At 43.7% G+C, this 25,637-nt stretch overlaps 1 protein-coding gene across 1 annotated transcript in view; it reads right to left on the reverse strand.

The window, feature by feature from the left end:
* GPATCH2 (G-patch domain containing 2) overlaps positions 1-25,637 on the reverse strand; it is a 568,925-nt gene that overhangs the window by 172,588 nt on the left and 370,700 nt on the right. The window contains exon 6 of the mRNA XM_086927907.1: positions 6,049-6,116. Within this exon, the coding sequence (XP_086784033.1) occupies positions 6,049-6,116 (68 nt within the window). The remainder of the gene's footprint in view (positions 1-6,048; positions 6,117-25,637) is intronic.

Consider the following 25,637-nt stretch of genomic DNA (forward strand, 5'->3'; position numbering starts at 1 on the left):
AATTGCTGGATATGATGAAATTATTATATTCCAACACATGGGTTCAGATCAAAATCGGAGATGGCAGATGTATACCCGCCGTCTTGAAACTAATACTGGTCTGAAACAAGGTTGTGTACTTGCTCCATGCCTTTTTAATCTATTTATGGCCGATCTTCCTAGACACTTCAAAGAAGTTAACGCTCACTCGCCCTAAAGGCATTAAGTATTTACAATATGCAGATAACACTATATTATTAATTCATTCTGTTACAGGACTAAGAAGATGAATTGATTTTTTTAATCATTACATTACTCTTAATGGTTTGAAAATCAATACCAAAAAGACAAAAATAATGATTATAGGTGGTACAAAATCAGATAAGAAAGAATGGAACATTAATGGGTTACATATTGAAACTGTAAAATTGTATAAATACTTAGGAATAACATTTGACGATAATATGTCTTTTAAACAGCACTTTATTAACCTCAAAGCAAAGGCAACAGCATTGTCATTTGCTTTTAGAAAGTTGAGGGACAAGTTGTAATGTCCAAATCACGAACATCTATTGAAGGTCATGAAAGCAAAGCTGATTCCATCCTTGATTTACGGCTTAATGATTTTTCATGGCAAAGATGCGAAAATTCTTGATGCCCTGCAAATAAAAGTCTTCATATCAGTTTTTAGGATTTCCAAGCATATAGGACATGCTAATGTCAGATTAGAATTTGGTCTGAAAAGGCAATCCCTGGTACGACAATCTGCCTTCTTAAAAATGCTATATTCATTATATCGCTCAGAACAAGGTACCCTTTCAAACCAATGGTGGCAGGAGATAACAAGATATGCATGCTGCAGCTGGAGATCCTTTTTAAGCGAGAGTTTAAATAATTTTGATTGCCCAACATTTGAAGAAGAGGGGAGGAGCAAATCTGTTTTTAAACAAACATTAAATAGATCAGCCAACCTATTATCGATTTATTTAGATAAAGATGAGCTCAGAATAAAGTATAATTCTTGGTCAATTACCAACTCATTCATTAAATTAGAACACCAATCATATTTGCTGACCCACCTAAAATCATTCATAAAAAAAAAATTATGTTATTACAGTTTGGGAGATACCCTACTAAGGATGGAATACCTAAATGGGAAAAAAACTGGTCCTCTAACCTTTGTAGGTAATATGGTTCCTATGACGAAACTTTAATAAATATTGTGACTACATGCCCCCATTTGCTAGAAGAGCAGAAGACTCTAGCAGAAGACTCTGTTAAGACCTATTTTTAATGAATTAGGGGTGAGAACATGTCGACACACCATTAATACCTGCTTCACTGGGTCAACGCCTCGCCTGATCTCCCAATTTGTAAAGTTTATCTTTATTGACGAAAAAAAACTAATAGCCAAAACCGATTCCAACTGTTAGTTTAGTAATATGCTGTTAATGCAAAATGGTAATGAAAATGAAAATGTTTCTTTTAAAATTTACTTTAAAAAAAAAAGTTAAGCAGAAACTTTACATCATAACTGTTACAGGATTGGCCAATTTTAAGACTAAAGATAAAGGATTTAACATTTTATTTACGATAGGGTTTGGATATTCTCCTCTAGCTATTTTGTACAAATGCATTTTATTCATTGCTGCTCTTTATTAATACTGCAAAAAATTTCTGTGTAAATCTGTATACAAATAATTTTTTTTATATACTGTGTTTTATTTCTGTTTGAAATGATTTTTATTAATCAACAAATAAATCAAATAAATCAAGGGTGCTGTATTTTGTATGGTAGATATCAAAGAGGAGCTGCTATCTGCTAATGATTCTCCATGTATAGAACATTGCATAGTGGTATAAAGCACAAAAAGACATCACTGTACCGCACACATCCAATGGAAAAGTGCAGAGTTCAATCAGGTAATGGAGCATGTATTTAAATTGGCAGATGAGGAAGGAATTTGTTGGAGAATGGCATAAGGATATGATGCACTTGTAAGGAGGTGCATGTGGTATTAGTCACGAAGGTTGAGAGTGGTAAACTATGGGATCTCGGATGTTGGTCAATTGGTGGCCAAAAGATCTGGGAAGATGCCCCGAGTCGTCAGAAAAGGTGAAAAACCTAGGGATCACGTTAGACACCAATCTCTCATTCGACGCTCAAGCCAGTAAACTGGCATCATCACTCTGGTACATCCTAAAAATGATCAAAAAAATTCTACCTTATTTACCGTATGATTCACGTAAGACAGTAGTGACAGCACTAGCATTGTCCAGACTGGACTACGGGAACGGCCTATATGCCGGAGCAAGGAAGAAAATCTTACTCAAACTACAACGCCTGCAGAATGCAGCAGCCAGGCTGATACTAGGAATACCAAAGTTCGAAACAGTCAGCCACAAACTAAAAAACTTGCACTGGCTACCAATTGTAAACAGTACAATTTAAATCACTGTGCCTGGCATACAAAGCAATAAACGGAACTGGACCACAATTCCTAAAGCCGCATTTACAACAATATGAGCCAAACAGGCTTCTCAGATCTAGCCAAATGAAGCTCATCAGGATCCCAAGATTTAGGAGAACTAACTGGGGCGGAAGAAGCTTCCTGGTATACGCAGCAAGAATCTGGAACCAACTACCACTAGACATAAAGACCAGCCCATCCTTGAAGTCCTTCAGAAAGGAAGTTAAAACATGGCTTTTCTCTGCACAGCTCTAATCAACATCTTCAAGAGCTAGTGGTACGTCTCAGCGCCAAGACGCCCTCGGGCATTCGCGCGCTATATAAATAGAAAAATCAAATCAAATCAGAGGAACTTTATATATGAAGAGAAAGATAAGCAGATGTGGCAAGGGTTGGTCGGGTGGAAATGCATAGTATCAGGTGTGCTACCCTGCTCTCAGTGACTAACTGCATGTATATCTGATGCCATCACTTTTTTTGGTGCTGGTATCACCCCAACCTCAGAGGTCAGTAGAGGCCTGCCCTTGACTGGGTGTGATCTTGGATCTATCTTAGGGTCTGGAAGGGGGCAAACAGCATTCCCTTATTATGACTAGATCATTACTGTCCTTGTTCTGTGTACAGCACATACAAGCACTGGTGGCAGCATAACATGTTTTTGAAGAGATCAGTGTATTTGTGTAAAGTTCATCAAAAAATATATAGGTTAAAGTGTGTGAGCATGTGTAGTTCATGCAACATGTGTAGTCACAAAGTAAGTGTGATGGAGCCTGAGTCAAGGAGGTCAGAGTGTTCTATCTATGATGGCCCTTCCCTACCATAACACAAAATGGAGGGTGTGGCCTGTGTTCCCAGACAGTTAAAGTGTAATGCCTGCCTTCCTGCGGATAGATGAAGGAGAGCCAGAGACTAAAGTGAGGAGGATGGGCAAGGGGCTACATTTATAAACTCAATGTGGTCTTTTGTTAGCAAGAAGATGTTGATTAGATTTCCTAAGCACTGCCATTTGGTGGATGATTGGGCAAAAGGGTGAGAATGTAGACTCTGTTGTGAGAGGTGTGGACGTTTCTAGCTGAGGCCCGCTATATTCTCTGACCCGGATTACTCCTCCAGTTGGTCAGAAAACAGTCAGGTGGAGAAATCTCACAGCTCTTTGTGCCTCTGTTCTGGCTGCTCTAGTTTGGGGCCAGACCCAGTGCTATCTGCGGTGAGAGAAGCATCACTCTACACAAAGGCTGTAACTTGAGGGCAGCATGAGGAGTACAATTCAAAAAATGACCACCCCAAACTGGTTCCACCGTTTAAGACAATTGATCCTCATCTCCTGTCGTGGGTTAAAATAGAACCCAGACCACCCCACCAAGTTCAGTTCGAAGATCTAGAGATATTGCTTCGCAGAGAACTAAAAGGGCTGCTGTGTAACCAGAGTTAGTGTCTGCCTGACAGTCAGCATCCCAGGGTGCTGCATTTGCTGCTGGAGGAACTGTGGATCATCCCTATAGCAGAGTACCAAAAGGACAGAGTGTAACCAAAACTGGTGTCTGTCTGAGAGCCAGTAAACCAGGATACTACATTATCTGTTATATTTTCTGCTGGAAGAGCTGTGGATCAGTCTTAAAGTACCTAGATACCTGTCTGCATGCCTGCTGAGAGAGGGAATCAGCCTGCCAGGCCCTGCAGGATGGCAAAGTGTGCCCTTAATAGCTGTGGGACATCCAGAGACAGCGGACTTCAGGAGAGTGAGCTAGAGAGGATCCATATATCAAGTAAGCACTCTCTTGCCTCTAAAACTATTGTGATAATCATAACCCCAGTGAGGGCTGCAACCGTATGATCATCGTGGGCTCAGTCAGGGCTACAGCTGCGTGATCATCTTAGGCCCGGATGGGGCTGAAACTGTCATGATCATTAGAGACCCGGTCGGGCTGCGGCTGCATTGTCATTATCGTCATAGACGGTCAAGGGCTGTAACGTCCATGATAATCATGATCTTAGGAATGTTGGAAGGTGTGTGGGTGTTGTGTTTATAAGGAGGAAGGAGTGTGGTAAGCATATGTGCCAGTTTTGAGTGGGAAATCACAAACCGAAGTGTACAAACATGATTATGTGAGGTATGGAAGGGAATGCATGGGGGGGGGGGCATTTGGTCTGCGTGGTTTTGTCAGTTGGGGCGTCAGCACAGCCAGCAGACAATGGACAGTACCAGTCAACCCAGTGTATGTTTATCTAATTTCATTAAATATTCTTCTGGAAAACACATATGCATCCGTAATTCTTTACCCCTACACTTTCTTCCAATCAAGAGTTTCCCATCAAATAAGTGTCAGATGGAAAAAATACGAATACATCGAGTGTAGGGTCTAATGGAGAGGCCATGCTCCGCCCGACTGAAACTGCTGTCTAGTGATAACTTTCTTGCCATGGTCTAAACCTGCATTCCACCTTAGCATGCCTTTTTCAGTGTCAGACATATTTGATACACAGAAAAACAATCCTAATAACAGAGAATTTTTTAACAATTTTAAAACGAAGCATTCTATGTCTGGAACTGTGCGTACTAGGATTTGTTACGAAGAAACTTCCTCTTTTTTCCGCTTTACGAATCCCCTTACAATATGCAGAACTCGAAACTAAAGCACTGCGCTGTCTGCACATTACATTTTCCAATATATTTTGTCACTAGTGTATGACAGAAATATTATTTGTTGCACAAACCTTTAGATATAAATTAAATAGGTGCCCCAATATCAAAGGCCTGACCTTTTTCAAGAATACATAGGCTAACTGTGCAGCTCTTGACTCTATTGCTAATTACAGGTGGGAAAAATGCTCCAAATATCTCCAAATGGACCATTGTTTTTTATCTCTTTGGGAAATACCCAGATTCTCTTAAGTGAGGGGTATAGGCGTGAACTGCGGGCAATGTGCCAGAAGGGATCTGAGAATTGGTCTTCAGTAAGTGCTTTATTATGGTTCCCAACATAACTGCCAAAGTTTGATGGGAAGTATTTGCCCCAATTGCTCAGCATGTCAGGTGTGCACCAGGTCTGCTGCCATGATGGAACAGGGGGAGTCACACCATTGAGTTCTTAATATCAACCTGCACAAACATCGTCGAGACAAGAAATTCACATTTAGAATTGTAAAGCTGTACGTCCACATATCTCTACGTACCTTAGCAATACAATATTGTGGATTCAATAATTGTGTAGGTCAATATTTCTGATCTCAAAATGTGTAACAAATATCTGGTGAATCCTGTTTTCATCAGCATGCAAGATTTGTACAAAAAGCTTCTTAGGCAAATGAGTACAACATAGCTGTACCCCAACCAAGAGCATGGTAACAGAACTACCTTGCTTTATCAAACTCCACAAGGCCTGGACCATTCCTATTAGAGCATGAAGAAAAAGAAAGCCGAGCAAAAGATGTGTCACTGTAATAATTAAAGAAAAACACAATAGCAAGAAAATGACCTGTTGCACTATACTGATAGATGTGCCATAAGAGGGGTTTCTCTGACATTGATGATTGAAGAATCAATGCAAAGTATGACATAAGAGAGCAGATGGCAATGAACACTGCAGTGGTTACTCACTCATGGGGATGAGGTGCCTGTGAACCGTCTGCCAATCGCTCACTATTGCCAGGCACTGCGGCACCAATCTGGAGAGAAAACAGAATGAAGGTAATCAATGGATATTTGATGTCAATTTGAGAATGATAACACATTTCATGCAATGTTTACTGCTCTAAATGAATGGTAGGCTAAAGCATCGGCGGAAAACCTAACTGCAGAATGTTTCGTTAACACATACAACTGGCAAGAGCATAATATAAAAAATCAAATAATAATACTCTTCTTAAGTCTGAGGGCCATATTTAGAGTTTGACATACAAGGACTTCATCGTTTTTGGCCATATTACAAGTGTTGTTGATTCTAATGCACTTCTATTATGGGGGCGGGGACATCCTTCATTTTTGTGATGGAGTAACCCGACTGCCAATTTGTATTTAGGGCCTTCAATCTTTGTTTAGAATGCGAGCAAATAAGCGTATCCGAATACAGAACAATCAATTATCCAGGAAACCTAGGTATTTACTAAATATGAAACTCTCCTAATGGAAATTTAGATTCAAAGGAGTGGAGATGAGAGATGCTTGTCAAAATGATGAAAGTTAAGTTGACTAAACCCATGGAGCAGAGTGGTGTGTGTGAGCCATATCACATGAAAAAACTACCAGTTCCAGATATTGTCTCCACCCTGAAAGTGATCACTTGAACCAAATCTTAAAAATGTATATACATGGTTTGAGCTAGTGAAAGTACACCTTTAAAATCAGAATTTGAACTACCCAACTTTCTTTTTTTTTAATGGTTTAGTAGCACACTGTTAATTTTCCCAGCTCACCATCACAAACATTTCAATTCAAGTTTGTTGGGCATGTTAGCCTTAGGGTGGTCTGCCTCCAAACGTTTTGCCTTATTCCTCCATTTTTGCTGGTCTTGTTTTTGCTGGCCTTTGGACTTTGTGCACTTTACCACTGCTAACCTGTGCTAAAGTGCATGTGCTCACTTTCTAAAACATGACAACATTGGCTTATCCCCAATTGGAAATTTAATTTACTTGTAAGTCCCTAGTAAAATGGTACTACTTGTACCCAGGGCCTGTAAATTCAATGCTACTAGTGGGCCTGCAGCACTTATTGTGCCATCCACTTAAGTAGCTCTTTTAAACATATCTCAGGCCTGCCATTGCAGTCTGTGTGTGGAGTCTAAACTGCCATGTCAACCTGGCAAATTAAACGGTTTGTCATGCCCAAACCTTCCTTTTTAATACATATATGTCACCACTAAGAGAGGCCTGGGACAACCCAGAGAACAGGGTGGATTTTATTTACAAAGTTGGACATGTATTTTTGAGTTTTACAGGTCATGATAGTGAAAATCTCTTAAATTATTTTTTTAACTACTGCAACATTGCAGCATTGGAGTAACCTTATTACATCTAATAAGCTGTCATTTCCTAATGGGATCAGGCAACTGGTTCATGTTTGATCTCTTTGGAATTGTAATGGGAAATCCTCTCTTACGGTGAAGTCGGATTTTCAACTACAATTTTGAAAATGCCACCTTTACAAAGTTAACATTTTTCTGCCTTAGCCATTTACTGCTTGTATCCTGTCTCTGGGTCACATGACTGAAAGATGGGCTTTGTGTATTTCTCCTAGTCAGCCACACACAATAGAGAGCTTAGGTGTGCTTGGATGGGACATCACTGGTAGGAGGAGAGGGTGGAGCTGGGCACAACCCTAATACACTTGAATAGGCTGTGTCCTGCCTCCACACAAAGGGCTGCATACCCCGTCGTTACTCCGGAGCCAGGGCAGGGGAGGCAGGAAGCCTATGCTTTTCAAGGGGAAAACTCTAGAAGCTTCTACCACTTCAAATGTAGATCCAAGTATAAATATTGGACCTCAGATACAAATTCTTCAGTACATTTCTGGACCTGTGATTACTCTGCCAGGAATAAGGACTGCCGAAAGGACTCCCACTCTGCTGGACGGCTGCCCTTCTACCGTGAGGAGAAGGACGGGACCTGCATCTGTTCAATCCAGGACCAACAGAGTGACCTCAAGGGCTAGCTAGCTATCCTTCCAACTTGAGGCTAAGAAACAGAAGGCTCCAACAACCTCTACACAGCACCTGGACTCTGCCATCTGTTTGCCCACTCTGCCAAGTGGTGCCACTCCAGTCCTGCACCCTTGGAATTGGGCCTAAGGTGCTCTGCCGATCCTCCGTGGACCTAGAGGAACAGATGTATCTCTTCTGCCAACCCCTTTGCTGCCCAACCCACGCCAAACAAGACCTTCAGCTGTGCTCTGCAGGAGTTGGCTGTGAGGCCAAGCCCTGTGCCCAAACCGCCATTGAAGCCTAATCCCCACTGAGCACAGCATGCCAAGTACTCATTCTGCTCTGTGCACAGCCTTAGGCCAGGCCCTGTGCCCAACCACCTTAAGCTAAGTGCAGTGGTGGCTGGTTGCATGGCTTGCCTGGCTTTGCACCGGCTTAATTTGCTAATTGCCAGACTGCATGCAGATTCATTGAACAGTGCCTAAGTTATTAGTGAATGAAACTCTGATGGTCCTCAAATTAATATTTGAACACACCAACAGAACTGTTTACAAACAAGAAGATAAACCCTCTGAATGTCTACCAAATGTTTTTGTAGTCATCAAACAGTGTCAAATAAATGTATTAGCATATCAACACTTCTTTCAACCTCCCTCTTGAAATGTCCACCTCTTTATGGGTCTGCATAAAATTGAGAACACAAGGAGTAGGCTAAACATGCAAACTCTCTACCAAATACCATGCAGGTTAATGAGATGGTGCAAACATTATTCACAAGTCAAAAATGTACCGACCCTCTATTTAACTTCCCCTCCCTGCCTTTGGATCTGCACAAAAACTAGATTAACTGCATTAGGTCTAACTTGCTAACTGCCTGCCACATTTGCTGCAGATTACTCAAATATTGCTAAAGTTATAGGAAACTGAATATGTTTTTGCACCAACTTTTGTCAAGCTGATCCATACCTGCAATGGGCATCAGTTACTAACTACTTGCCATGCTTGATAAAGACTGATCAACCAGTGCCAACGTTATAAACTAACAAAAATTGTATTCAGCCACCCTCCTTCAACTATGACGCCTCTTAATGGACTAGCATAAAACTTTACATTACAATGCAATACTAATCCTTCCTAGCTTCTGCCAAATGTTGTGCAGCTTAATCACACAATGCAAAGTTCATTAAAAAATGAACACCTTTTGATTCCCCTTTTTAACTGTCCCGCCCCCTTTTATAGATTAAAACAAATTTAAAAATACCAATAGTAATATGAATCTACTAAGAGTCTGCAAAAGTTCAGGCATATTTATCAAACAATGCCAAAGTTATAAGCAAATTTACAAATGGCTGTGCAAATGACAAGATATACAAAAGTGTTAAACCTTTAAAACCTGTGTGCACCGCTTTTAAACACATATCTCAAAAACAATTTATTAGATTTACACCAAATCAAAAAAGTGTGCTTTCTGAGAAAAGTTCTGCTTTCATGCCAAGTTTGGAGCACACTTGTTCAGCTGTTTTTGCTCTATGTTTTGGCTACATTTTCTGTGGGAGAGAACATGGGAAAAGATACACTTTTTCAGCCCAAAATAACTTTTTGTTCAATGGACAGACCTTCGCGAATCTTGACATGCTGAAACTTAGCTGACCGAGTTTAGATTGTCACATTTTGTGCAAATTCGTCCATGAGATAAAAAGTTATAAGAGAATTAAAAATGACTTTTCAATGGACAGTGCACCTGAACCACAGATACCTAGCGGCGACTACCACTATGGTGGGTGGGGGGCTGTTCATGTGTGTGCATTGTATTTTATCTAGTGCCAGCAGGTAGGACCTAGTTACAATAGGAAAAATGTTTTTGCCAATAACGTTGGCACTGTTTGACGAATCTGCACAAACCTTTTGCACAAAAAAAAGTTTATCCACCTTAGCTTCTTCCTGGAAAGTTTTCAGGTGATTGGTATGCAGGAGCTGTCCTAAAAATGCTTTTTTTTTAAACATATAAGGGGGGCAGGATCGGGGTATGCTGGGCTGTTCGGGGAACCCCAGACTGACCCTCCAGGTTTGAATTTTTTTTTTAAATGCTGGTTTGTCAATGTTTGGAACCACCGCAGGGCTAAGGACATCCTCCTGGAGAATCATGATAGATACGTGGATCCAAGGCACTGAAGAAAAACAAATTAAAATGCGTTGGGTGCTTGTGGGAGAGAGAGGGGGGATGCCTGTGGGCAGATGGGTGCCTGTGAGTGGATGGGTATAGGGCCCTGCAACCAACCCCCGACTACGCACAGCCAAAGGCCATGAATATTGGAGGATTGGTTGTCCATGGAGGGATGGTCACCTGGCCATATCAAGCACAGCAATGGAAATTATACTTTACATTTTAAAAAAATAGAAATCCACTAAAAAAACAAAGGTTAGAGTGAAGTTATAGATTAAATGAACAGTGGTTCCCCTGTTAACTATAATAGTTCCTAAAACAGGGACAAATCAGTAAATTGTACAAAAATTTCTTAGGGAACTGTATTTTTCCAACAAAGGTTAATACCGTCTGCATACTTTGGAGGGATGAAAGGGTATGAATGTCAGCTTGTTTGTAAGTATTATGAAATTAAATCTGGACTATCATTTTTAGTTTTTATTTAAATTAGTGTTTTAATATGCATGGAGATATATATAGGAACAATTTTTGATAAATACATGTATTAAATATGCAAAATCCTGTTTCTTTGGTCATTATATTGATGCTCTAAAAGTATGCAGATGGAATTAACCTTTGTTGAAAAATACAGTTGCCTAAGAATTTTTGTTTACAATTTAGAGCGATGTTATAGTTAAGAATTATAATACTCTTTACTTTTAAAAAACGTTAGAAATTCAGTGATGAAAGCAAAGCTTAAAAAGACTTTATGGTTAGGCGCAAAATGTCAGTTACAACATACAATTTTTAACTAGCAAAACCACTTTAACTTACCAGTTATAGTTATCTCAAATAACTATAACTTGTACCCTAAATCGCCCCCTCGAAAGAAAAAGTGCTGTCCGATAGAGGATGTGAAGTGGACAATGATGAAAAGTCCATATTTTACTTTTTCATTTATACCTTACAATAGTATGCAAAGTCAATTACTTCTTCTCCAGACGGAGTCCCCCCGCCCCTCTCCCCAAGTCCATAGAAATTACCAATAAATATTACAAGCAGTGGGAGTCAACAAAATAATAGAGGATCAATTTAACAATATTCAAGCAAAGAATCCTGTTTGGAAACAAAGGGCTATGTTAACAGAAGGGCAAACGGAGGCAGAGAAAAAATGAGGGAGAGCAATGGGGGAAGGGGGAGCCACAAGGGAAGAGCGGGCAGGGAAGAGGAGGGGGCAGGGAGAGACAAGGAAAGAAGAGCGTAAAAAGAGGAAGACATAGTAACATCATGATAGCACAAAACAATTACTGTGAGTCCATATTTTACAGTGTCACTATAAATTATGACTGCACTAGTGGTCAGGCCACGAAGGGGTATTCAAAAGTGGATTGGAATTGGTGCTCTGTCCGAAAAATAATTACCCAACTTCCTACAGAAGAATATAGTGTGATTAACATTTTATTTTCATACAGCTCAACCACGTCTGATAGAAACTTTTCTGAAAGTCAGATCTCCTTCAGGGGGGCAAAACAAAAAGTTGAGGCCGACCAACAATTCAATATCGACAGTGGTTCTGGTCTTAGGCGGTTTTCTAGGCAGAAAGTTGCCAAAAAAAATTTAAGTAACAGATTGTGCATTTTGAGGACAGGAGGACATGGGTACTCATAAATATTTTCTCAGGGGCCACAAAGTATAGTCTGGGATGTGCTTGAGGGCATCATCGATGCTGAGAAATCCACGGGGAGACAGGGAGGGAAGGGAGATTATCGGGACAGGTAAAAAATCAACACCTTTTCAAACTGGAAAGTTATAGATTTAGAAAAAAACTGTGGAATGTATTTTCCTTATGAGCTTATGTAGAAACCCAGGCAATTGTAGGTGGGAGACACCTAATGTAAAGCCAAGTTTCGTTTCAAAATTCCTGAGCCTTCCCACTGAACTGGCCCTATAGGAAAAAAAGCCCAGAACCAAGAAAAAAAGTTGCTTGGTTAGTAAGAATAAAAAAAATGTAAAAACTGGAACTCTGGCAGCTTTTAATTCTCTGCTGCTCTTTACCAGAGGAATGTCTGTGGGCTGCAAGGGGAGGTCTGCAGAGCTGCCAGAGGCCCGCGGGCCGTACTTCAAGTACCAATGCGCTAACACAAGCCAAGAGCCCAGGACAGGGGGCACCACCTTGGGTTTAGGAGACTCACTCCAACAAAGGCCGCCAAAAGAGTCTGGGTAGCTCCAGTTGATCATGCTCCGCAAGATCTTCAGATGGATCCCCACCGAAACCAGGAAGACCATCACCCAGGCACTCGTCACCAGCCGACTGGACTACGGGAACGCCCTCTACGCCGGAACCACAGCCAAACTCCAGAAGAGACTCCAGCGGATCCAGACGCCTCCGCACGACTCATCCTGGACATCCCCGACACAGCCACATCACCGGACACCTGAGAGAACTGCACTGGCTCCCCGTCAGCAAGAGAATCACCTTCAGACTCCTCACCCACGCACACAAGGCTCTACACGACCTGGGCCCCAAGTACCTCAACGACCGCATGACCTTCTACACGCCCACGCGCCAGCTACGATCTACCAGCCACGCACTCGCCACCGTACCACGCATCTGCAGAGCCACCGCCGGAGGAAGATCCTTCTCCTACCTGGCAGCCAAGACCTGGAACTCCCTCCCCATTCACCTTCGACGTACCCAAGACCATCTCTCCTTCAGGAAGCAACTCAAGACCTGGCTGTTCGAGCAGTAATACACCCCTCTCTCCCAGCGCCTTGAGACCCTCCCGGGTGAGTAGCGCGCTATATAAATGCCGTGATTGATTGATTGGTACTGGTCAGCTGGACAGTTTCAGGTAAGTTTGTTGTGTCACTGAGGTTAGCCAACTAACCCCTGGAGTCACTTCTGAGGTCCTGGGTTCAATGCAAACAGGTGATATCTTATTTCAAGGTCTTCGGACAGAATGACAGTCCTTTTTCTGATTCTCCACAGGTCCAGAGGTGTTCTGAAAGGGGCACTGGGGACGCAACATTTATACCTAGTAAACTCCTGGCCACTCCCTAACTAGTGGGGTTAAAGACCCTACCCACTTTTGCAGCCTTTCCTTTGTGTTGTTACCATAAGCTATCCCACAGTATCCCTCTTTCTGTAAAACCAACATGACAGAACCCTTCATCCCCTGGTCAAGTTACCTCTGGCCATTCAGAGGAGTGGCAATGGAAATAGATAAACCCTCCCTTGGGGCTACTCTACACCAGTTGTGGGCAGTTCCCCTCTCCCACATGGTTTGAAGATAAGCTGGCTAATGGGACAAAAGAGAGGGCAGGTCAAGGTGTCAGCTGCATCTACCTGCAACAGGGGAGGCCTCTTTGAAGCTCAGAAAGGGCTGGGCACAACCCAACAGGCTATACTTCTCAAAAAGAAGACAAACACCTTTCCACGCTCAAGCCTCATGTCCACTCCAACGGAGCAATTCAGGTCACCAAAGGGGTGTCATTCACTAGTCATGTGACAGTGGACACTGGCAAAAATGCACATTTGGCTTAGGCAGGAAAATTATAACTTTCTTAAAGTGTCATTTTCAAACCAGTAATATAAAATCTGACATTACCATTAAGTTGGATTTTAAATTTCTATTAAATAATTTCTTGAATACGTTTTCTAGCTGCTCCAAAACTGAAATTAAGCGTTATGTTTAGTTTCAATGTGACTCCGTGTTTCCCTCTGGGGGAGGAGCCTTGCTACAGTGAAAAACGACTTTGGAGGTTTTTCACTGCCAGGACACATAAAACTTAAAATAATCATGCCCTACTTTTCAAATTCCTTGTACCTTTCCCTGTGGACATTTGGGGGCTACCTTAAGGGTGAGTTGTAAGTACTAAAAAGGAAGCCTGAGGCCTGGCAAAAGGTTTATATTGCCGGGTCAAAGTGGCAGTTTAAAACTGTCCACCCATGCTGCAATGGCAGACCTGGAGACAAGGTTTAGAGTGCTGCTTTACTGGGTGGCACAATTAGTGCTGAAATTCACAAGTACCATTTTATTTGGGGGCCTCTGTATATATTGTACCATATACTAAAGACTCACAAGTAAATTAAATGTGCCAACTAGGAATATGCCAATTTATCATGTTTTTAAAAGGTAGAGCACAAGCACTTTGCAACTTAACTCCTGCTAACCAGTGGTAGAGTCCTATGGCCAACAAAAAAGGGTTCAGCGACAGAAATCTGGGGTATACCACAAAGAAGATGTTCATTTCGAAAAGTTATGATTTGCAGAGTACATGTTCGATATATTTGAGATTTTAAAGTGTTTTATTTCATACAAACGAAAACCCTGCTTACAGAGATAACAATTGAACTTCATACTACCTAAAGTTAGCCTTCACATCAACTACTTTGGGCTAGGTCCTGATTGTTGGACAATGCAAGAGGCATTTGTTACTTGTAAATACTACACATTTTTTTAGTTAGGTCCATAAAGTATGTTTTTAAGCTTGCTAAATGTGAACTGCTTTGTAACTTTGGTATCGCTTTGTTCGCCCTAAGTTGGTAGGTCCCTTGCTCACTTTGCCACTGGATTCAAGCTAGCCTACGCTCCGTCCATCATCCCCTTTGGTATCGCTTTGTAATAGTGTGCAGCATACAAAATGGACCCAAACCTGGCACGGTATCTCCAAAGATTACATTTGCATATGATTATATCAATATTGTCCACTAGGACGATTTGGGTGACGGAGGGGTTCTGGCAGCACTATATGATAAGAATGCAGCGGCCCTGATGGGACCTACGGCCCATACGATACAGCTGTGGTACCTGGCGTCGGCTCACCTTAAATGTAAAGGTAAGATCACCCAGATGACGCCACTTTGGTCATCGCGCCGGCTTGGCCAGCTTCGCAATAGTAAGGGATTCGAGGCCTGGGATCTGATTGGTATTTCGACGGTGGGGGATCTTTGGCGACGGGACGCAACCCTTACGTTTGATCAACTGGTGGAACAATATGATCTGGCGCCTACGGAGCGCTTCAGATACTTGCAGGTTAGCCATGCCCTCCGATCGGTGATTCCTATTGGTGAAGAGTTGCCTGAATCCACGCCACTGGAGGACCGACTGCTTACAGAGCACATGCCTAAAATAGCGACCTCGTTAGTGTATCGTGAGCTGGTCAATAATTTACCTGACCTGACGGCGAAACTGAAGGCAGAATGGGTGGTGGAGATAGGTGAAATGGATGAGTCCGATTGGCAGAGGCGCTGTCCTCTGCCAGGGAGGTGGCTGTGTCGTCTAGGCTCCGATTAGTGCAGCTAAAAATTTTGCACCGAGTGTATTATACTAGGGTCATTCTTCACAAGATAGGGAGGATTGCGCATCAGTATTGCCTGCGGGGAAGAGGGGACCTTTTTCCATACCATTTGGCACTGCACATTTATCGCTGGATACTGGGCCAGAGTTATGCGGACTATATCGCAAGTAGCAAAGGTCACACTGGTTCCGGAGCCGCGTTGTTGCCTGTTTAATATTTGGGAGCCCAACGATTTGAGTCACCTCATGCAAGACTGGGCCACGCTTGGTATTATGTATGCCAAGCGAAACGTGGCTAGGGCGTGGGGATCCCCCCAGATACCAGCACTCAGGGACTGGTGTGCTGATCTCAACTGTGCAATGGTGGCGGAAAGAGCGGTGTACCTGAATCGAAAATGCCAGGGGAAATGGACCAGGATCTGGGGGGCTTGGAACGAGTATAGAGGATTCATTTGTGATCCCCCGCAGCTGGATAGGACACTGATTCCGATTAGAGGGGGGGGGTGGCGGGGAGGTTCTGGGAAGGGGAGACGGGGATGAAGTACTGCCATGATCTTGATTTGTTTTTCTTCATGTATCACTTTATTTGCCCTTTACTCATCACTTGCTTTGCCCTCACGAATGTCTGCCATATATGCTCTATTTGACTGCAACCATTGTTTTTGTGTTTCAATCAATAAAAATGGTTTTTTTTATAACAACATTGTCCACTGGGGATTTCATAGACATTTTATTTAAAACAGTGCATCTTTAGACATTACCTCTTAGTGCTAATAACAATGATAACTGATATCAAACCAAATACTCCAATTCTATGGACATCAGAAGACTTAAAGACTAAACAAAGTAAGTGGGATTGGGACCTCTAACTTGTAGGTCAACACAAAAATCAGGTAACGTTTAACTAAATATTGTCTATTTAAGAATATGTTTCTGACTAAAAGTATTTATTTAAGATGTTATATGCACCATTAGCACTTCCTTGGGCAACATACCTATGGCAGATGTTTACACTGTCGTTACTTGCGACAGCACAACAAACTGAAATATTGCACCTTTTTTAACGCGACTTGTTGGAATTACTGGAACTCAAGAATGTCCTTTGCTCAAACTTCGTAAAAAAAAACAAAAAACAATGCCTGCTGATCAGAATTCAAATGAAATACTTTAGACGATTGGGTCTTTATTCCACCAAATTATAAGCACCAGCTGAAAGAAGGCTGTAATGAAACTGTCATTCAAACCCTAAGCGCGGGCGCACTTGATTTGCTTAATGCATATATATCGTACGTCTGTACTTAACAGTCTCTGGCACCGGGGCCGCGCGCGCCCCTGGTCCGCAGAGCCGCAAACAGACCAAGGCATGGCGGTGGGGGGATATGGTGGGGGAGGAGGGCGCGGGGTTTAGGAGGTGCGCGCCCCTGCTCCTGCATAGTGTGAACAGGAAATGATTTAATCAAATTAAAACTTATCATATAACAACATGGCCGCCAGCTCACAATCAATTGATTGGGGTGTTAAATGGAGACCCGGACACAGATGGTAGGAATGCAGCGGCGTTGCTCCAGAGCCGTGCCCTGCATTAATCTCGAAATGAGGTTTTCATGCTATTCCAGTGGGCATCCCTGGAATGTAGTAATCCATTTTCTACACTATGGCTATGAGAAAAGCCGACTGTGCCTATGTCATGCTTAGTTAAAGACCCGGGATCACATTATCTCATGGTAGACCTGACACTTTTATTCAGTTTACACTCTGTTCGGTGCAAGGCAACTTATTTCCTTTGCCAGGGCTGCTGACAACCTTTTCCACACTATATTAATCTTGTTTACTGGCTTATCTGGATACAAATATCAGAAAACTGAACTTTTTATCTGGGAGAGAAAATAAACAACATGTTGACAGAAGCAGAATCTATTTTCTGGGATAAAATTGCTTGTTTACCCGCAGTCATGCTCATGGAGCATGTTGCTCTGTCAGGCTGGCCTGAAATGCACCATCTGCAATCGAGTAAGCATGGGAGTTTATATCAGCCGCCTGATTAAACAGTGGGCCGCGGATTTTTGTTTTTTCAAAAGAACGCTGTAAACCATAAGTAGAAATACTCTATATAAATGTATGCCTTCTATCTAGATGGAAGGGCGCCCGTTTGTTATCCAGCCTGCCTTGTAGGGTTTTTAATATCTGCGGCTGTCTCATTACAAGACATTGACTGCTTTAGAAGTCAAAGAACAGAACCACATTAGTGTTGTAAATTAAGTGAACAGCGGTGAGTGATCCAATAGAAACACGTGTGGTGTGTTACAAAAAGATAAACATGTCTATTCTGCTTTTATCTCATTTAATTAATTTGAGGAAGGCAGGACCATCTTCCTAAGGTCCTTGACAGGCCCACGGGCTACTTTTTTGCTCCTGTGCTAACATTTGCATACAATGCTTTGGGTACAAAGAAACACTACTAGTCGAGAGCTACTGATTAAGATTACAGACTGAATCCCTGCATCGGTTGTAGATATAAGTAACACATTGTGTGCACTGCTGCACACACCAACTGGTTAACAAAAAGAAGCTCAATGCACAGGATCTCACTTCTTGCTAGAGTGTAGCCCCATGCCGGCCTGGTTGCCTATGGCCCAGTGATATGAAGGTCTCTTCAAACAGTGCTGAACAGCAGCCAAAAATGCATTTGAGAAGGGTGAGGTTGAAAGAACTGATCTGAAATTAAGTTCTGCAACTCAAAAATGAAGAGCACAATTCAACCGCAGCCAATATGCTCAAGAGACGCAGGTGTGCACTAGAGCTCTGGATGTGTGACTCTTAGAGAACCGAAGAAAAAAGAAGGCTTTTTGGTGCAGTAGGACTAAGACCATTGGTCTCTTAAGGCTGGAGAACCTCCGAGTAAGCTGTGGGGGCAGAAGCAGGATCAATCAATCAATCAATCAGACATTTATATAGCGCACTACTTACCCGGAGGGTCTCAAGGCGCTAGAGGGGGGGGGGAGTGCTGCTACTGCTCGAATAGCCAGGTCTTGAGCTTCTTCCTGAAGGAGAGATGGTCTTGGGTCAGGCGCAGGTCGGTCGGTAGGGAGTTCCAGGTCTTGGCGGCCAGGTAGGAGAAGGAACTTCCTCCTGCTGTCGTTCTCCGGATGCGGGGGACGGTGGCGAGGGCATGGCTGGCTGATCGGAGGTGTCGTTTGGGAACGTGGAAGTTGATGCGGTTGTTGAGGTAGCTAGGTCCTTGATCGTGTAGGGCTTTGTGTGCGTGGGTGAGGAGGCGGAAGGTGATTCTTTTGCTGACGGGGAGCCAATGCAGGTCTCTCAGATGTCCGGAGATGTGGCTGTGTCGTGGGATGTCGAGGATGAGTCTGGCTGAGGCGTTCTGGATCCGCTGGAGTCTCTTCTGGAGCTTGGCGGTGGTTCCGGCGTAGAGGGCGTTGCCGTAGTCCAGTCGGCTGGTGACGAGGGCCTGGGTGACCGACTTCCTTGTCTCGGTGGGGATCCACCGGAAGATCTTCCGTGGCATGCGCAGGATGTTGAAGCATGACGAGGAGACGGCGTTGACTTGTCTGGTCATGGTGAGGGAGGAGTCCAAGATGAAGCCCAGGTTGCGTGCGTTGTCTGTCGGTTTGGGTGCGCTGCCCAGGGCGGGGGGCCACCAGGAGTCGTCCCAGGCGGAGGGCGAGGAACCCAGGATGAGGACTTCCGTCTTGTCTGAGTTCAGTTTCAGGCGGCTGGTCGTCATCCACTCGGCTACGTCTTTCATCCCTTCGTGAAGGTTGGCTCTGGCGGCGGCGGGGTCGTTGGTCAGGGAGAGGATTAGCTGGGTGTCGTCAGCGTAGGAGATGATGTTGAGGTTGTGTTGGCGTGCGATGGCTGTGAGGGGGCTCATGTATACGTTGAAGAGGGTGGGGCTCAGCGAGGATCCTTGAGGGACGCCACAGATGACTTCGGTGGCCTCTGACTTGTACGGTGGTAGGCAGACTCTCTGTGTTCTTCCGTCGAGGAAGGAGATGATCCATTCCAGTGCCTTCTCCTGGATTCTGACATTGCTGAGACGCTGCACTAGGGTGCGGTGGCAGACAGTGTCGAAAGCCGCGGAGAGGTCTAGGAGGATGAGGGCCGCTGTTTCTCTGTTGTCCATCAGGGCTCGGATGTAACCGGTGGCAGCGATGAGGGCGGTCTCGGTGCTGTGGTTGGCTCTGAAGCCAGACTGTGAGGGGTCCAGGGATCCATTCGTCTCGAGGAAGGCGGCCAGCTGCTTGTTGACGGTCTTCTCGATGACCTTGGCTGGGAACGGGAGGAGCCAGATGGGGCGGTAATTCTTGAGTTCGGTGGGGTCCGCTGTAGGTTTCTTTAGTAGGGCGCTGAGTTCGGCGTGCTTCCAGCTCTCCGGGAAGGTGGCGGTGTCGAAGGAGGTGTTGATGATGTCCCGCAGGTGGGGTGCGATGACCGCGTCGGCCTTGTTGAAGATCTGGTGAGGGCAGGGGTCGGTCGGAGATCCGGAGTGGATGGAGTTCATCATGTGGATGGTGTCTTCGGTGCTGATCGGAGTCCAGGTGCGGAGGGTGGTGGTGGGGGGCTCTTCAAATACCTGGGCACTAATAACGAAGCCTGAATCGTGACATCTCCTCTCTGGTGCCCTACTGGCGAAGACAAGGTGCACGGATTTCAGTTCAAAGTCACTTCTAAAAGCCGTTCACCAATTTGCTGCCTGCAGAAACAACTCATTTTTACATCTAGGAGCAAGATACAAATTTAAGTGAGTTCTTCAGTAGCAGGACAGTTAACAAAATTTCCTGCCACAAAATATTCTAAATCGGGGAGTGTGGACAGGTGGGATGAGGCGATCGAGCAGGAAGTAGGCAGGAATGGCTAGGGGTGAAGTCCTGCCACAGGGACTAGTGTCAAAGGGGAATGGTAACAAACCTGGGGCTATGATCTTTGCAGTGCATGACATACCCCTTTCCCTTGAAACAAGACAATTTTTGAGTCAATCTGTTACAATATGGCGTCTTCTTATGGCCATTTGTGGTAGCACCGTAAAACAGAAGGCTTCTAAGCACCAATATTGGTTATCAGATGATATCATTTTTCAACTAATTGTGATAGTAGGACTCTACATAGAAACTTCACCACAGAAGACAGCATGGCTGTCTATGCAAAAAGCAATATGGAACTAATTTCTAGCATTTGCTTTGAGTGAACCATGGTTTTATGCAGACTGCAGACTCAGGTCAGCCTTGAAGGTCAAGGAGCGCCAGAAACATGCCACAATTTCAGGATATCCGGGATTAGATGTACTTCCATGCAATGAATATAAATATTTACCTAGTTAGTGGTTATCCCACAAATCTGACAAGTATTCAAGTCTTCCTGGGCACCCTTTGTCCGCCTTATTTGCTGTTAAGTCAAGGGGAAGCCATACATAATTGCAACTCTTAATTGCAAGTTGTGGAGAATTCTAATTTCTGTACAACTATGGCAGTAAAGTAACAGCATGTCCTTCCTGATCTCTGTGTGCTCATCTATGAAACGTTCAGCTGGTGAGAATGCCACATTCGAACGAGGCACTTCCTTTTGTCCTCTGTCTGTGTCCCCATGGCCACTGCTATTAACAAGCTCTAAAGGGTCAGCACATTCCGCTGGCTGCATCCCTTAGGTGCGGATGCTGGATTAATGAGAAGCGTTCAGGATGAATAAATATATGTGGCCTTGGCTCCTGTCGACCCACATCTCTCAAATGAATCAGTGTTGTTGTCATATTTATAGAATATAGTTTTTTTTATATTCTCGATGTGGGCGTGTACAGCCAGGCATGCTTCCTTACCAGAATGTGAAACAGGCTTCCAAGTTTGTGTCGGCTCTAATGTCCAGCGTAACAAACGCCTAGAGTTGCACGGACATTCCGTAGGACCTTTCGTGACCCCAGAGCTCACCGAAGCCACCTCCTTCACATTGTTCAAGTCCACCCTTATGGACCACCTATTGACTACCTACTGTACCCTTCACTCTTGCGGAACTAGATGTACTTAATACAAACTTGATTTACACATGAATATACTCACATAAATGAGTCTCCCATTACTTTCTCGTAGGCAATATGCTGTGAAGTAAATCTTTACTGAATACAAGAACCCTCTTTGTAAACATGTGCCTACTCGACCCCCTTCTGACTTTGAGTCAATGGCACCGGGGGTAGGAGGGGCACATAGGACACCAGTTATGGCTCTTTTTCCTCCGAGGAAGGGACAAGGGGCCAGAGACGTTTTAACCCCTTCTGCGCTGCACAAATTCTCCAGCTGTGCGGGAGAATTAATAAGTGGGCGGGATTCGGACGTCGGACAGCCAGGGGCCGTCCTGAGCACTGGAGAGGTTAAGGCATGGTCAAAGTGGCACTGGCGCAGGTCCATCCCCACCCTTTGAGGGGGCCCCCTGATAGAGCCAACTCTGTTCTGTTCTTTTCCTTTATTATTATTTTTTTAAGTGGGTGATGTGTGGGAGTCTGTTAAAGACAGTAGATAAATGTTGTGATTATGGCATGGGATAAAGGTGGGGAGGTCATGAGCGGGCTTTCCATAGCTTAGAGCCTCCTGAGGCGTGAGCCGGGAGAGACCACGTGTTTGCACTTTAAACTTTGAACGTACGATTTTTAACTTTGGATGTTTTTTAATTCTACAATAATTGCCAAATTGCACCTTAATTTTAAAATACTTGCCAATTTGCACTTAGCGAAGTTTGAGGCAACGCCTGGAGGGGTTCTCCTGTCCCGGGGTCCGCTCTGAGTCGCGGCACCGCCATCTTGGGTGGAGTCGGATGAGCGGGCTAGTCGTTTTCAGGCAGGGGGATAAAGGTGGGGAGGTCATGAGCGGGCTTTCCATAGCTTAGAGTCCTCCTGAGGCGTGAGCCGGGAGAGACCACGCGTTTACACTTTAAACTTTAAATGTACGATTTTTAACTTTGGATGTTTTTTAATTCTACAATAATTCGCCAAATTGAACCTTAATTTTAAAATACTTGCCATTCCGGGGTACGCTCTGAGTCGCGGCACCGCCATCTTGGGTGGAGTTGGGTAAGCGGGCTAGTCGTTTTCAGGCAAAGGGATATGAATGGGGATAGCGTGAACGAGCCGCGGGTGCGCCAAAGGCGCGCCTAAGGCAAGCCCGTCTGCGCCCGTCCGCGCCGGTTCTGCGCCTAGCGCCCAAACCCCAGGTCATTTTGCCACAATAGCCCAGAAGGTGATAACTTATACACAAGAGGAACTGCACAAGTTGAGGCAAAATTCGAACATTTGCTGCTGTGCAGCTCTTGATCTAAGGAAAGAACCGAAGACTTGTGGAAAATGCAACATGCGTTTTAGATTTGAACTGCTGAGGAATCGAAGCTCTCAGATTAAAACGACTAAGAGGGCTACTAACTCAGACACGGGGATAAAAGCAGTACTAATCAACGCACGTTTGTTAGTGAAGCATGGTGTTGAATTAGCGGAGTTGATTGAGAGTCACCAGATAGACCTAGCCTTCATAACGGAGACCTGGGCAGATTCAGCATCGGATCCGGATCTGCTTTTTACTATACCCACCCAATACAGCATGATAAGAGCTGATAGAACACACAAGCGGGGAGGGGGGCTTGCAATTATTGCCAGGGAAGGCTTGAGAATAACGACAGGTATGAGCAATTGCTCACCAGACTGCGAATCTCTGCCTTTCCAGATAAAAAATCAATAACAACTACTCCTTCAAAGGGCTTCTCTTATATTGCCCACCAAAAGCTCAAGCCTTGTTGATGGAAAATATTAGTCTTTTTTTGGAAGACAGCATAAATAGCTCAGGCTATACTGTCTTAGGAGATTTCAATTATCACCTGGAAAAGGTAGATGATAACAATGTTACTACATTCATAGACGGAATGGCTAGCTTTTCCCTGAGACAGATGGTTAAACAAGGGACACATAATGCAGGACATACATTGGATGGAATATTTACTTCCAATAACAGGATAGAAGTATCAGAAGTTATCCCGGTGACTTGGTCAGATTACCAAGCTATTATATTTATAATACGAGACACCCTGCGACCAATGACATCATTAATAACTCCGGGTACAGTCATATCAGGACTGGAGTAACATCAATTCTTTAAATTTTCAGAATCAACTGATAACGACTAAACCAATTCTAGAATCAGGTGTCGATAATATGGTTAATGAGGTAAATTCCTGGATCAAGACAGCTGTAGATTCAGCTGTTCCCAAAAAGAGGCTACGATCGAAAAGGAAAAGGCCATCGGAGCCCTGGTTCACTGATAAACTTCGAGAACAGAAAAAAGTATGTAGAAGATTTGAAAGGGCATGGAGAATGGACTACGCAGATGCAAGGAAAAAGGAATATGCAACTACTTTATCAGACTACAAAAAAATGATTGTTGAGGAGAAAAGTAAATATTTTACACAAAAAATCCAGGAATCTAAAAACTCCAGTAAGAAATTATTTAATACAGTCAAAAAATTAGCTAAGCTCCCAGGGAATCTACATAAAACAGCTAATTCAGATTTCTATAACATTCTTGGAGAATTTTTTAATATTAAAGTGGAGGCAGTGTATAAAACTTTTAGAGATATTATAAACAGCCCTGTGGGGATAGAAACGCCAGGGAGCTATCTTCCATCTACTGATTAAACGTTCTCTTTTCTCCCACCAACGGAGGATCAGATCGCCCAAGAAGTAAAAATAACGAAGGCAGGAGCTCCGTCAGATCCCTTCCCTTCAAGAATCTTTCACCTTTGCCCAGAACTGATCAGTGAGCAATTTAGGATTATTTTCCTAGAAGTAATTCAGTCAGGCATTTTTCCAGAATCATGGAAAATGGCTTCGGTTCGGCCTTTGTTAAAGAAAGCTAATATGGACCCATCAGAATCAAAAAACTATAGGCCAATATCCAGGATTCCCTTCCATGCCAAAGTGCTGGAAAAGCTGATTAATAGGCAGATCATGTCCTTTATTGCAGAAAGATAACAACTAGATCATTCTCAGTTCGATTTTAGAGAAGGCCACGGGACCGAGACTGCCCTAGTGATGGCAGCACAAGAATTAAGAAAAACTCTGGATGAAGGAAAGAAGGCCGCCTTGATTTTGTTAGATCTATCGGCGGCCTTCGACACGGTCAACTAAGAAATCTTGATCGGTAGACTTCAGAAACTGGGTTTTCAAGATAGCGCCACCAAATTATTAACATCATTCTTCACAAACAGATCATTTGTGGCAGAAATGGATGGTAGGGCTTCTAAACCTTTTGAGCTGCCATGTGGGGTGCCACAGGGCTCATCCTTGAGTCCCACCCTTTTTAACGTTTATGTGGCCCGGCTGGCAGCAATCATTAGACAATACGGTTACTCGTCATATCATATGCCGATGATACACAGGTTGTGATCTCAGTATCAAATAATATTGAGGAAACGGCTGATCGTTTTAATGCCTGCATGTTACATATCAATACATGGATGCAGAAGAACTGCCTTAAACTGAACGGCGAAAAGACAGAGGTTTTGCTGTTAGGCCCTAATACTTCCTTCTGGTCCCCAAAGTGGTGGCCGGCTAACTTGGCGACTGGCCAACTCCAGTTTTAAAGGTTAGAAACTTGGGGGTAATATTTGACCATAGACTGACTTTCGAGGGTCAAATTAACAAACTTACCTCCACTTTCTGGGGCATTCTAAAAATTATTAGGAAGATCTGTCCGTTTATTCCTACATACACTTTAAAAACGGTGGTAATGGCATTGGCTATATCCAGGCTGGACTACGGAAATGCTTTATAAGTGGGACTTCAGGCGCAGCTTTTGCTCAGACTCTAACGGATGCAGAATGCACTGGCAAGATTAATTTTGAACATCCCTAAACATGAATCAGTAACTAATTGTTTGAGGGATCTTCACTGGTTGCCGGTGAGGAGGAGAATTATATTCAAGGCCCAGTGCCTTGCATTTAAGGCTCTACAGGGGAAGGGGCCTCTTTATCAGAGAACACGTCTAAAGAAATACTCCCCTTCCAGAAACCTAAGATCAGCACAGTCACACTTATTGGTAGTCCCGAGGTACAGGCAGCTACGCTG

This window comes from Lissotriton vulgaris, chromosome 6 (assembly GCF_964263255.1).
Source record: "Lissotriton vulgaris chromosome 6, aLisVul1.2, whole genome shotgun sequence".
NCBI classification, from domain to species: domain Eukaryota; kingdom Metazoa; phylum Chordata; class Amphibia; order Caudata; family Salamandridae; genus Lissotriton; species Lissotriton vulgaris.